Genomic DNA, 15287 nt, shown 5'->3' with positions numbered 1-15287 from the left:
GATTTGATCGATCAGAACATCTCTGTCAGGACACTTTAAGAGTCAAAAAGGCTGAACGAGGGAGGAGTCTGGCCACAAGTATGTGTGTGTGTGTAAGAGAGAGAGAGAGAGAGAGAGAGAGAGAGAGAGAGAGAGAGAGAGAGAGAGAGAGAGAGAGAGAGAGAGAGAGAGAGAGAGAGAGAGAGGGAGGAAAAAAGAGCAATTAAGGGATGACATCATTGTTAGTGATCACTTCCAAGGCTGTATCTGCAGAAAAGAGGAGAAAGAGCTGGACAGGACAAATGACATGGATGGATTATGCAGGTAGAGTGAGCGTAAACAAAACTAGAGAGGCAATCTGAGGAAATTTCCAATAAGACTGCTGAAATGTCACATCTTAGGTCTTCAAGAGTGAATGATAAGGTTTTGTTAATGGTTAATGTAAAGGTGAATGTGCATGCGATGCATTATACACGCCAAATATACCATATAAAATTAATATGCACAAATGATTACATATCTGAGGTCTTTAAACGGCCTGAATTTACAAACACACACAAAAAAAAAAAAAAAAAAAAAACATCATTTACAATGAAAAACTATTATAACACCACCCGCAGTACAAAGTGTTCCCTGGGGGCACTGAACCGTCTCCCCTCAGAAATCTTTACAACTTTAGGACGTATTAATCAAGACAATCGCTAAAAGACTCCAATAAAACAAAGGGTGTGGAAGAGCTCAAGCGGCAGAAGCCCCTTCTGCCCAAGCTGACTATAAAACGCTGGACTCTAATAGGTTATTGACTATTGCATATGAGACAGGATGACATCACTGGCAGCCAATGGGAGAGCAGGAAGTGAGGAAGATGAGAGCAGTGTTTTTAATTTGTGCTTTGCTGAGCTCAGCTTCTCTCACGCAAGAAAAAGACAAGAAATGCGACCATGATGAATGTCGAAATTAATAAACGGAAGGGAATATAGGCTTTTGGCATGTTGTCGAGTGGGCACGGGTCAGCCGCGCTCTCCGTGTGCCTGTCACTGTATCCAGGGAGACTGGAGCTGGAACCAGTTTTCTTTTCCTTTCAACTGTGTGTGTATGTGTGTGCTTTTGCTGTACACCAAATGCATGTTCACATTTCACGCACACATGCAAACGTTCGTCAATCCTCCTTGACCATTAGTTTGAATTTACTGCATATGCACTTGTCGATCTTCGATGCACCTGAATCATGAGTCATTCCTCTCTCTGCTCCTCTCCACCTCCTACATGAAACCTTTACTCTCTCGTTCTTTCTCATTTCTCTAAAATATGTATCCTCGTGGCTAAAACGGCTTGCCATCTCCATGACAACACACTGTTGATCCACAAATCACAGGTTGGTTAGCACAAGCTCTAGCTGGGTGACGTAATGTTGTCTCTGGTCTTCTGTGGCCACTGGACTTCACCACTTCTTGGCTGGGCTTTTAAATGGCAACCATGGTGCGTATCTGCCAAAAGACTTATGAGAGTGTATGCAATGGTGTGAGTATTTCCACACTGAACAAACTAACCCGTTATATAATTACAGGAAATGGGTGATGGATACATTTTGTAACGTTTCACGGTTGGCTTAATGGTGTTCATTCCAGTGAAAGGTTAAATTTATGGTTAGATGTGAATGGAAATATTTACAAAACAAAGGTTAGGTAAAAAAAAAGTGCATAACATATCCCATACACCTCAATCAAATACATGAAACATACAGTATACTGTCAGATCCAAAAGTCTGAGATCCTCAAGTGAAAAAGCTTATATTTTGCATTCTTCATTATGGATTATACCATCAGCAAAACAATATGAGTTTAAAGTAAAAAAAAAAAAAAAAAAAAAAAAATATATATATATATATATATATACACTCACCGGCCACTTTATTAGGTACACCTGTCCAACTGCTCGTTAACACTTAATTTCTAAGCAGCCAATCACATGGCGGCAACTCAGTGCATTTAGGCATGTAGACATGGTCAAGACAATCTCCTGCAGTTCAAACCGAGCATCAGTATGGGGAAGAAAGGTGATTTGAGTGACTTTGAACGTGGCATGATTGTTGGTGCCAGAAGGGCTGGTCTGAGTATTTCAGAAACTGCTAATCTACTGGGATTTTCACGCACATCCATCTCTAGGGTTTACAGAGAATGGTCCGAAAAAGAAAAAACATCCAGTGAGCGGCAGTTCTGTGGGCGGAAATGCCTTGTTGATGCCAGAGGTCAGAGGAGAATGGCCAGACTGGTTCGAGCTGATAGAAGGGCAACAGTGACTGAAATAACCACTCGTTACAACCGAGGTATGCAGCAAAGCATTTGTGAAGCCACAACACGCACAACCTTGAGGCGGATGGGCTACAACAGCAGAAGACTCCACCGGGTACCACTCATCTCCACTACAAATAGGAAAAAGAGGCTACAATTTGCAAGAGCTCACCAAAATTGAACAGTTGAAGACTGGAAAAATGTTGCCTGGTCTGATGAGTCTCGATTTCTGTTAAGACATTCAGATGTTAGAGTCAGAATTTGGCGTAAACAGAATGAGAACATGGAACCATCATGCCTTGTTACCACTGTGCAGGCTGGTGGTGGTGGTGTAATGGTGTGGGGGATGTTTTCCTGGCACACTTTAGGCCCCTTAGTGCCAATTGGGCATCGTTTAAATGCCACGGCCTACCTGAGCATTGTTTCTGACCATGTCCATCCCTTTATGGCCACCATGTACCCATCCTCTGATGGCTACTTCCACCATGTCACAAAGCTCTAATCATTTCAAATTGGTTTCTTGAACATGACAATGAGTTCACTGTACTAAAATGGCCTCCACAGTCACCAGATCTCAACCCAATAGAGCATCTTTGGGATGTGGTGGAACGGGAGATTCGCATCATGGATGTGCAGCCGACAAATCTGCGGCAACTGTGTGATGCCATCATGTCAATATGGACCAAACTCCCTGAGGAATGCTTCCTGCACCTTGTTGAATCTATGCCACGAAGAATTGGGGCAGTTCTGAAGGCAAAAGGGGGTCCAACCCGTTACTAGCATGGGGTACCTAATAAAGTGGCCGGTGAGTGTATATATATATATATATATATATATATATATATATATGAATTTAATTTAATGATAGCGGTACTCAAGCTGACATGAATCTTAGATGTTCAATGTGGTCACAGACTTTCAAAGCCCACTGTATATAACTTAATGGATGAGTGTTTTGCAAAAGTTGAATTAACCAAGGGTTGTAGGTGGGCCATGTAACATGACAATGACCCATACAAATGAAAAAGCTCTCAAAAGGAAATAGAGAGTCGTGTAATGACCAAATCCAATCTAAACCTGTATGTTGATAAGTGACTGTACTTGAAGTACACACAAGAACATTCTCAAATATACTGAAGCAGTTTTAAAGGGCAAAAACTCAAATGCTGAAGGTCGATATAAAAAAGGCTAAGCTTTCTTACACTACTGTAAACAGGCCTTATCACATTGTCAGAGCACATTCATGTCAACCAGTCACGACCTGACAACATCCACCCTACCCTCCCTTTACATACAGTATAGTTCCTCAGTTCATGAGAGTGCTTATGTGTCAGAAGACATATTTTAGAATCTGTGCAGAAAGAACTTGTGAAAGACCCTTTGTGGAAGTGTGCAGATGTACTCCAAACAACCTGACATGAACATACCCTGGTCATCACAGTGCACATGTGACATTGTCAAACTGGAAATTATTTAAAAGGTTGTGATGCTGTGATGTGGTGACATCTAAGGCTTTACCAATACCTGGGCACACATGTGCTATTTATGGAGACAGGATGTGGGGTTTTGCTAGACCGTGTATATCTACTAGGGGTGGAACGGTACATGTATTCGTATTGAACCGAAACGGTACGGGCGTCACGGTTCGGTGCACGAATTTGCACGCAGAATACACGGTACAAATAAAAAAAACCTCTTAAATAGCGATGAATTTCGCTCTATTCGCTTTTGGTGTGACTGTGAACGCAGCAATGAACAGGCTGCGATCAAGATTGCAATGCAGGAGTGTGTGTGTGTGTCTGTGTGCGCGAGAGAGAGAGAGAGAGGCGCGATGAACAGTGTGTGTGTGTGCGAGAGAGAGAGGCGCGATCGAACAGTGTGTGTGTGTGTGTGTGTGTGTGCGCGCGCGTGCGAGAGAGAGGCGCGGTGTGTGTGTGTGTGTGTTCGCGCGCGCGAGAGAGAGAGGCGCGGGCGCGAATCGCGCGATGAACAGTGTGTGTGTGTGTGTGTGCGCGCGCGTGCGAGAGAGAGAGAGAGGCGCGGGCGCGACTCGCGCGATGAACAGTGTGTGTGTGTGTGTGTGTGTGTGTGTGTGTGTGTGTGTGTGTGTGTGTGTGTGTGTGTGTGTGTGTGTGAGTGTGTGTGAGAGAGGCACGGGCGATCGAACAGTGGAAACGTAAAAACATACTCCGTCATTTTTTTCATACAGGACATCATTAAAACTGCAAATTGTTTACTTATATTTGTGTACACTCGCAATAAAACACAACATTGTGCTTTTGTCACACTCTAAACTCTTGTCAAACTGTAACCTACACCTGTTAACAAAAGTTTTTATGGTAGTATTATTTTATACGGAAATCAATTATTTATAATTCAGATGAGAATAAAGTTAGTTAATTAAAACGAAGGAAAACAAATATCTTGATCTGAAATAGCAAATTAATTTTAAATTCATTCAGGTACAATTACCAAACATATCTCAAGGTCTTTTCGTCTTTTTAATAATTTAATTAATAAACTAATTGTATAAAACTACTGTCAGTGCACTACAAATAAACTGGTTCTATGCCTTTATTAATAAAACTTATTTAAAAAAATACAAGGCTTAAGACATTTATAAAAATGCCTTCTGCATTTTTGCTTTGTTTTCACTCCCTTGTACCGAAATCGTACCGAACCGTGATGTCTGAACCGAGGTATGAACCGAACCGTGACTTCTGTGTACCGTTCCACCCCTAATATCTACACTTCAGTGGCATGTAACAGATTATGCTGCAAGCACAATCTCTAACAAAGTCTCTCCTTGAAATAGAATAAAATTCTCAGTCTGAAACAACAATAGTATGTGATAAAAGGAGTTTTCTCCTATGGGAAATCCATGCTCTGCCTAATCATTTTAGTAGAGAGGAAGAGGTGTGTGTGTGTGTGTGTGTGTGTGTGTGTGTGTGTGTGTGTGTGTGTGTGTGTGTGTGTGTGTGTGTGTGTGTGTGTGTGTGTGTGTGTGTGAATATGCATGAATTTGCTTAATCTAATCCAATAGAAGTGCTGAGGTTTTTTTTGGAAGCAGCATCTCCCAAAAAAGTACGGAGCCAGAGCACTCCCTTGTGGTACTTAATAAGAACTTCAGCTAAACTTTTCAAACTTTAACAACAGTTGCCTGGATTTACACTGCTGAAGACAGGAAGGTACTCCAGTGATCAAAAAACAGTTTATATTTATATTGGTTTTCTTTTCATGTTTTCATGCATCTTACACTTCAGATTGTATTTCTTCAATGTCTTTTTTTGAACACACACACACACACACACAACACAGAAAATTCATGATTACAGTGTCACTTCATTTTAATTAAGCCTATCAAGATTTGCCAAATAATCAATTCAGGGAAACTGTTCAACTGCGAATTATAATGTTTGATTAATACCTAGATGCATATTACATCAAATGGGACTGAACATACTAGTGTAGATATTCTGAAATTAGCATGTACAGAATAAACCACTTATGAACAGTGTTGAGGAAGTTACTTTTAAAAAGCAGTGTAACTCGTTGCTCGTTACTTCTTTAAAAAAGTAATCCGTTACTTTACTTAGTTACCCCATATAGAAAGTAACTTTTTATGTTACTCGTTACTTTTACGTTACTTTTATGTTGCTTGACTTTGGGCAGAACCCAATATCTGTTCCTAAATGTGTTACCCTACATAAAGTTCTACTATGCATAATGCCATATATAATGCCATAAATGCATAATGCATTTATCAAAAATGTTTATATTTATGAAGAAATGCCGGTTAATGGATAGGCATATGCATGGGCGGCGCTAGGGAGGGGCTAGAAAGAAAGCCCCCAAGAAAGACCAAAGCACCCCGTTAGCACCCCCAAAAATCATTTCTGGAAGTAATTATATTCAGGCTGTATTCTATGGAAGTCCTGAACCGCATGGTGAAGAAAAAAAAAGAAAACTTATCTTGTTATTTAGACATAATAAGGGGACATTCTAATCTGCATTAAGCCAAATTAAGCGTTCTTATAATGGTTTTCTATGGGAGGAAAATGCTAAACGTGTAAGTAAACACGTTGCGTTCATATTCTGGGCTCATCTGATTTTTTGTACATAGTATTGCCTACTTTATTATGATTTTAGTATCATAATGATTAATAAATGCACGCACAATTATCCGTGAACTTGATAAATGTTGCAGATATGTTTTACTATGCACGTAAACAAATGCCTTTCAACTTATGTGTGCAAAATTCAGAACTACCGTAAATGAATGTGCAGCAATATACAAATAGAGAGTCTGTAGGCCTACTATAGCCTACGTGTTGTAGCCATTAAATAAGCGCATTTAGTTTCATATTTGTTAAAATATTATAATGTTATTTTTTTTTCATCTATGCTGATTATGAAAAGTGAACAGCGCGAGTAAGATGGATGCACAATATATCGGGAGACATTGAGTCAATCAGACATGATTTTGACCACTTCATTAAGTTTTGTTTTGAAGAAAGCCTTTCTTTAAAGCGAATTTCGTTTTGTATAAATTGTATCTTAATTTTAATCATTTTTTAATCAACCAAATGCCTGGATTTAATAAATAAGAAGCAAATATAGGAGACAATATAATCATGGAAGCACCGGCGTGGTCACTTGCATTGCATGTGAACTGGAGCATCTCATCATAAATTAACCGAAACTCAACGTATAGAATTTAAGCTTGAAATGTCTTTAAACGAAACAATTCAAATCGAAAAGAAATAGGCTACTCTCTGATTATGTAATCCATTATGTGCATTTCTCTCTGGGGCGTTCACTACGGAGATGGCGATCGCGGTCAAATCTATCAAATGACGGAGATCGCTGTCAAATCCCAGGGACAGATAATCTGTCCCTGGGGAAAGTAACGTTGCGCCGAATTGAAAAAGGAAGTACGTTTCGTTACCAAATTTTCAGTAGTAGCGCGTTACACTACTTTTTACCCGAAAAAGTAGTTACGTTACTGTAACGCGTTACACACAACACTGCTTATGAACCTGACCTGTTTCCAAAGCCTGAAGTAACTCCGGTGGTCCAATGGAGGTCTGGCCAGACCGGTAAAGTGGCTCATTCTCCCAGTCTTGAGAAAAGGACAGAGGTCAAAGGTCAGTCTTATAATCTGATGTGTTATGTTAACAAAACCTTAAATTAAACTGTAAATTCCCATTTGTATATGCCCAAAACAACATGGTATTATCACGGTACTCTACAACCATAACATATTTTGTATGCAATGAACTAATTCAAGAAGTGTTATTTTTATGCAAAATAATATTTCATTCATGAAGAAGGAAACATATAATTACTCACTCAAAAATCATAACATCATAACCCCATCCCCCATCCCCCCCATCTTTAGGTGCTAGACTAGTGTTTAACTCTATTTGAATAGTTAAATTAGATAGGTGAGGCAGAGAAGCAAACTCACCCAGTCTCTCTAGAGCCTCCGTCAGCCTGAGCACCACAGCTGGGGTCTGGTCAGGCAGAGCGCACTGCTCTACAACATCTCCCTTTCCACAAGGGCCTGTCAGAGGAGGAGGGAGAGGGAGAGAGACCATGATGAGACATCCCACTGGTGAGACCAAATTCCCTGATAAGGTGGCTCTGCCTTTAAACCCACATCTCATCTCTCCTTAGGGAACAGCCAGGTTGTCATTCTCACAAGCATCGTAGATATGCAACATAACACTCAAGCCTCAACCTTTTACCATTTAAAGTTACATTAAAGTATACATTAACATCAGTTATTACATTATGAGCTCAAATGAACTAAAAATTAACAGTAAAATGCTTAAAAATGGACATTAAAGAGATTTACGTATGCACTGATTAAACACAAAATAAGATATTTTGAAGAATAATGATAACAAAACATTTATGGTTCCCACTGACTTTCATTTTTTTTTTTTTTTTTTTTTTTTTTTTCATACAATGGAAGCCGATGGGAACTGAAACTGAATAGTTACCAACATTCTTCAAAACATCTTCTGTTGTCTCCAACAGAAGAAAGTCATACAGGTTTGGAATGGTATGAGAGTAAGTAAATGATCACACACTGTAATTTTTATTTTTGGGTAGACTATCCCTTTAAAATCCAGTAAAATATCAACATTTTGTCCCAAAGGATTTTTTAAATTCAGTATATGACATGTCCTCCAGCTGACTGAAATACAGTGCATAATGTATCATAAGCACTATTGTCTCTTCCTGTCTCCACTGTCCTTCCACTGAGCAGTGACCTTCTGCTAAGGTTACAGTTGTGGAGAGTGCCCATATATCTCTATATGTAGCCACTTATATGTGTTCAGAATACCACAGATAAAATCCTTGATGGGGTCAGATTTTAAGTTGTGCTGCCCACTTGCAGAGCACAGTGTAAATGATGCCAACCTTTACATGACACCCTGTCTATGTTGTCCTGGGACACTAAACCTGCCGCACATCGCCAGAGTACGAGAATGGTGCGGAGTGGAAGCGGAGCATGTTGTTGTTGTTTTACACTAGACTAGCCTTTAAGACTATAAGCCATTACAATAAATGAAATATGGAATTTGTCAAATATTTACTGACAAAATTATATTCAAATGTAACACTTTAAAATAATTTTCCACAGTAACTGCTTTAGGTATAACAAACTAACAACTGACTTTTTTACAGCATATGTTAATCTAGGTTAATGCCAAATTATTTATATACTGTTGTTCATTAATCATGTTGGTTCATAATAAATTAATATTCAGTTATGCAACTTAAACTGTTAAAAATGCATTAATATAGATTTAGCCAATAAAAAAATGCAGTAAAAGTATTGTTCGTTGTTAGACACTGCATTAACTAATTGAACCTTATTGTAAAGTGTTACCTATTCAAAAAGGTTAAGGTCAGGATGACAAAAAAAAAAAAAAACAGTTTTGTTAACAGAAAATAACAAATGATGCAGTGTTCCATTCACAAATGCAAAAAAGTCTAAAGGTCATATCATAGTAATGCATCACCGTTGTAACTATATGGAAATTACATAAACATGACTTTGTCTGGCAGTCATGATATAAAAGACGAAAACAAATAAATAAATAAAACAAATAAATTAACTTTATTATTGTCATGTTCTTTTATTGTTTCAGTTTCGTTTACATGAACTTTTAGTTGATATAGTATTATTTCCTGTTTCCTTCTGTTGTCCCTATGCATGCCATGCCAGTAGTTGGCGATGTCACTTTGTAAAGAAACACTATGGGCCCTATTTTAACGATCTGAAACGCAAGTGTCAAAGCGTAAAGCGCAAGTAACTTTGTGGGCGGATCCCGGCGCTGTTGCTATTTTCCCGGCGGGATAAATGCCTCTTGCGCCTGGCGCAAATCTAAAAGGGGTTGGCCTGAAGTAGCTTCATTATTCATAGGTGTGGTTTGGGCGTAACGTGAAATAAACCAATCAGAGCGTCATCTCACATTCCCTTTAAGAGCAGGTGCGCTTGTTCTAAAGCGGATTCCTATTATAACGGCAGATTTGCCAGGCGCGCGTCAGGAGCGGTTCACAGCCGAGGAGAGCAGCGTTCTCGTCAGAGAAGTGACATTGGGGATGGAGAAAGCCACCCAAATTAACTTCTGTTAAACAGGCGTATGATAATTTGGGTAAATGTGTAAGCTACATGCTTTTATAATAAATTGTCTATCTATCTATCTATCTATCTATCTATCTATCTATCTATCTATCTATCTATCTATCTATCTATCTATCTATCTATCTATCTATCTATCTATCTATCTATCTATCTATCGTAATAATGTATGATTTGCAAAAATGAAAACTGCTGCTTAGATGAGAGAATCAACGTGTATGCGCGTTGTGCACACGCTACATTGATTATGGCCAAGCATGCGCCCTTAAAATAGCATAATGAACAACGCGCAACGCGCCACTGACTTTAGACTAGTTTTTTTCTGGTCAGTGGCGCAATTGTTTTATAGAACAGCAAAATAGCATGAGGGAAAGTTTGCGCCGGAACACGCCTCCTCTTTGCGCTGAACCGCCCCGGGGAGCGCAAGTGTATTTCTTAGTTAACCGACGTGCGTCTGTGGAGGGAAAACCCCGCTTTGCGCGGGTGCAAAATAGGAATGATACATGCGTCAGTGTACAAAGTCATTTGCGCCGAGTGCAAGATAGGGCCCTATGTGCCTATAGACTGAACACGTAATATGCATTCGCATGATGCCACTGTTTTCACAAATTTTTGTTGACAATAACGTTACAATAACGTTATCGTTTTCAAAAACTTGCACTTTGAAACCTATTATCAAAAGTTTGAATTTTCAGACCTCCAAAACACCGTTGACGTGTAAATGAACAGCCAAAATGCATAAAAGGTTTTCCGTTTTTAGTTGAAAATGGTGTCCCCTAGTTTGTTCAGCTCATTTTCTGGTGTTGACTGTGCTCTAGCACAATGCTGAATTGTTTCTTGTGTTGGATTATTTCCCTTTGGTTTTGTAAAATAAAGTTAAGCTGCAAATTAGATCTGTTTCGCTTCTTGTTTTCTTCCTTATCCTGAATGTTACAGCTATATAGAGAACTCAGGGAGGGATTTATTTCACCTGTGAGCAGGAAACTGAATTGACATATACCAACATAGTTAAACTCGTTTACATCAGTGTGTGTTTTATAAAGCCATCGGGTGACAATTGGACAGATAATCTATCCATTTACATCGAATTTCCATTTGCGTAAGAATGAGCGCATTGATGAGAAATTCTGACGGAAGATGTTTTTGCTCCATTATGTGAATGATGAGGTCCATGAAACTGTAGTGCTCTTGTAGTGCTGTTTGCAGACTCTTGTGAATTATCGTCAGTGACAACACTAATTAGCACTGATGTACCACCTGCTATTGTCTACACAGATACCCGTACTATCTTTAGTTTTTCTTTCTGTAATTAGAAAATGGCTGTTTATTTAACAGAATCTCACACACAAGCATCTGTTGACAGCAGGAAAAGTTTGTGTTCCCATGCTTGGGTGTAATTGGTGCACTAATCTGCACAGCAGTGGCCCCTTGTACCCCGCTGCAATTTTCGCACAGGAGAATCACGCTACGAGGTGGCAATAGGTTTCTGTGCTGCGCTGATTTAGGTTTTGTATGTTAAAGCCCCATGATTAAAGTTTAGTTTAAGAGTCAATCAGATCGGACACTTTAAATCTAACCAGACGTATCAAGCATCTGCAGCAAAAGGAACTGATTAGACTCATCATTACTCTTGACCTACCATATGCAAATGTATGTAAGTTGCTGTGATACTTTAGGAACAGGAAAGAGGGAGATGATAGTGATTAAAAATAAAAAAAACAGAAAGATTAATGAGAAGTTCCTCTGAGGTTTTGATGCAGGTGGCACAAAGACTTCAGAGGCTCGAGATTACACACGTTAACGGCGGAGCGCATTGGTATTCCAACAACACACGGTGCATTTAATTGCTCCACATCCTGCTGGTTTCTCTATGGACCTCGACAAGCGACGCCTTATGAATGAGCAAACAGGTCACAGCACGATGGGAGGAATCATAATTCTCTCTCTCTCTCTCTCTCTCTCTCTCTCTCTCTCTCTCTCTCTCTCTCTCCCTTGTTCCTTTTGTTTTAGAAGCCTCACATTCCTATATAGTAGGAAGTATAATAGTATAATAGTCCTATATAATAGTTGGTGAGCTAAGATTTGTAAGAAAGAAGATTTATGTGGACCTGTGTGTAACTATATAGTGCAAAATAGCGTAACTGAAGATGTAGGAGTGATATTTTAAGTTAGATGGCTCGCTGATGAATTGTAGTTGCAGTAAAATTATGTGAACCCTTTACCATGGATTTCTGTGGAAATTGGCCATACAATTTAATCTGATCTTCAACAGTCTGCTTTAATAAGACACAATGATACATTTTTGTGTCTTTATTGAACACAATGTGCAAACATTCGCAGTGGAGGGTGGAAAACATATGTCTGAATAATGTATTTTATAATATTTTTTAATATTATGTTTTTATAATTGTTTTGATTTAAGCATTTGTCTGTTGAAGCAAGTAAGATCAATTTTTATGACTAATTCATGCAGAAATGCATGTAAACTGTATTATGTAAATGATTATGCACACTCTAAATCACTATGAAAACACGTATGGTAGTGTACAGTACCGTTTCATTTGTTTTAAATCTGTATCTGAAGTGTCCCGCTCTGTGCAGCATGCAGTCTCACGTGTCAAAACAAACTCCACAAAGCATCAGTAGCCATGTTTCCATCCACTTGTCAATCGAATTATCTGAAGTTCGGTAAAAAAACTCATGCGAATAAAGCTGGTGAAAGTGTGTTTCCATCAAACGGCTTTAAAGCGGATAAAAACCTGTGCGTAATGACGTCACATGCTGTTTTGCGATCAAATTGGTATATCGAATTGATTTGAGACATGTTAAGGTGTTTCCATTCATTTTCTCACCGAATTGCACAACATTCAAGCCAACATTTGCGAACAAAGTTTTACTAGGTAAAATGGATTGCACCATAATAACGTTTCCATCCGCGTTTATCGCATAAGCCGTATATCGATCAAGATAAAATCCGATGAGACCGATCGTATTTCATTTGAGTCGATATTCATGAAATTCAATCGAATTTTACTGTTTCCATAAGGCATTTTTTATTTGATATCACTTAATGCAGATAAAAACGTGTGGATGGAAACATAGCTAGTAATAGTTTTTATTTTGCCTCTAGAAGTCGCTCTCATACTGTATAATGACAGCGGACCCTTCAGCAACAGACACAATACGGAAAAAACAATCGGTATGGATTTTTGCCGTTTTGTTCCAACAATCGGTTATCGGTGCCGATTAATCAGCAAAACCGATCAATCGGTTGGCCTCTAATGTGAAAAGAATACAATACAAAATAATGTATTCATATTTGTTTTGATTTTAACATTTGTCTGATGCAAGTACGTTCAAATTTTATGACCAAATCATGACCAAATCATGCAGAAATGCATGTAATGGCGCTTTTCCACTGCATGGTACGGCCCAGCTCGCCTCGCTTTTCCACTGCAGTTAAGTTCCGCTTCAAAGTGGGTGGGATTATAGACTGATCATTATAGTTGTGCCAACTCTACTGCCGTGACATCATCGTAAATGCACAACACAGGAGCAATGGAGCATATCGATGGAATGGTGTTCTTGATTCTTGGCATGTGAATGTTTTTCACTGGAAGATGGAAAAGTTTGTTTGTTTGGGTTTGGGGTCTTGTGTCGCAAATCCAAAGACACTGTTAGTAACAATTCTCTCTAACCAATCAGTGATCTGCAGTGTTTACACGTCACATTTTAGTGTCAGTACGGCTCGTTTGGAACCTCAACCGAGGTGGTACTATTTAAGTAAGCCGTACAGGACCGCACAGATGCAGTGGAATAGCGCCATAACTGTTTTATATCCAAATAATAATTGCCGCAACACACTCTAAATCACTGTGGAAAACAACTGTATAGGCATTGGGAAATCATTTAAGACATCTGACTTGGTGTTTTCATATAGGTTTTTCCCATGCATTTCAAATATCAAAACTTTGTCCTTTGATCTGTACATTTATGGCACTGCACGTGTGCGCAAAGACCTTCACGTTTATATTTGTGTTCGTGAAAGCGTCACAGGTTGTTTGGCTTTGTGTAGAAAGCGGTGGGCAAATTTCCTTTCAATTGGAGGGCTACTATGAGTTTGGTGCTTCAATTAACGTCACTGTCAGAAAACATCACTGAGGCAATTTCTCAAAACGTGAGGCACAAGCTGATGTGTGAGGGACAGCAAAGAACAGTGGGACAAGAGGGAAAGGACAGAACATGGGGAAAGCGATCTAATAAAATGATGCTGTTGTTTCAATGTACAGCATAAAAACGTATAAGTTTAGCTACACAATCATAAAAATGAAACCGTGTCTTAACCGGGCAACACGATAAAGCAACAAGTGCTTTATGCTCAGTAGCCCCTCCTACAGTTAAATCCCATTGGCCACACAGCTAGAATGCACAATATATCACCACATCGGTTATTGGCTACAATTTTTTATATTTTTCAATTTGATTACATTTGCTGTAATCTAATACTCATACTTAAATCTCATTTTAAAATTACTAAAATAAATAAATAATAATGTTAGAATATTTTTTTTTTTTAGCAATTATACACTGCCATTCAAAAGTTTCATTTTTTAGTACTTTTATTTATCAAGGACACATTCATTTGAAAAGAAACAGTAAAGACATGTATAACGTTATAAAAGATTCGTATTTCAAATAAATGCTGTTCCCTTTCAGTTGCTCACGTTCAACGTAGTCGACGTGTCGACTGATTGGGATCACGCTTAGAGAGCCTGTCATCTTCGAGTACTGTTAAAACGAGCCAATGTACATTGGCGTGCGTGAAATGCATAACACACTCTGCCCCTGCGGCGCGGGTATAAATACGGAAGTGGATGCACGCACTAGTTGTCTTTCGCTTCGGAGCCGATCGTTTGATGTATCTGAAGAGTGCTGTTGTTTACAACGAGCGAGTGTGTCGGTGTTCTTCTGGAAGACTCTCCCAGTGCTGGTGGTTTTTACAGCACGAGTGCAGCGCTGATCGCGAGCTTTGAGCTCTCAACTGCTGTTTCAACAGCTACACATTTTTAAATGTTTATGTGTGTTGATGGCTGGTTAGAGGGCGGAAAAGTGAATGCTTCACTGTTTCAGTTCACTGTTCAGTGTTGCCGCGGTCATTCCCCTGTGTGCACCGGTGTTCTGACGATTTGTGCTGCCTTGTCGAAAAATGCTACCGTAACGCGAATCGATCACAGAATGTCGATTAATATTATATGAAATAAAATTATAATACAATTCTAAGTTATGAGTAGCTACTGTATACTGTAGACTACTGTTTTTATTTTTAAAACGGTGTGAAAATGAAAAATTATCATCAA

General features: G+C 39.1%; 1 protein-coding gene across 1 annotated transcript in view; it reads right to left on the bottom strand.

Moving 5' to 3' along the window:
* LOC130091381 (phosphatidylinositol 3-kinase regulatory subunit alpha-like) overlaps nt 1-15287 on the bottom strand; it is a 123583-nt gene that overhangs the window by 23987 nt on the left and 84309 nt on the right. The window contains exons 3-4 of the mRNA XM_056259237.1: nt 7741-7836; nt 7315-7392 (exon numbers count right to left, since the gene is read on the bottom strand). Of these exons, the coding sequence (XP_056115212.1) occupies nt 7315-7392; nt 7741-7836 (174 nt within the window). The remainder of the gene's footprint in view (nt 1-7314; nt 7393-7740; nt 7837-15287) is intronic.

The sequence above is a fragment of the Rhinichthys klamathensis genome, unplaced genomic scaffold (genome assembly GCF_029890125.1).
Source record: "Rhinichthys klamathensis goyatoka isolate OS25496 unplaced genomic scaffold, OSU_Roscu_1.1 h1tg000007l_1, whole genome shotgun sequence".
Lineage (NCBI taxonomy): Eukaryota > Metazoa > Chordata > Actinopteri > Cypriniformes > Leuciscidae > Rhinichthys > Rhinichthys klamathensis.
The sequence above is the reverse complement of the archived record's forward strand: the minus strand, read 5'-3'. Positions and strand labels throughout refer to the sequence as shown.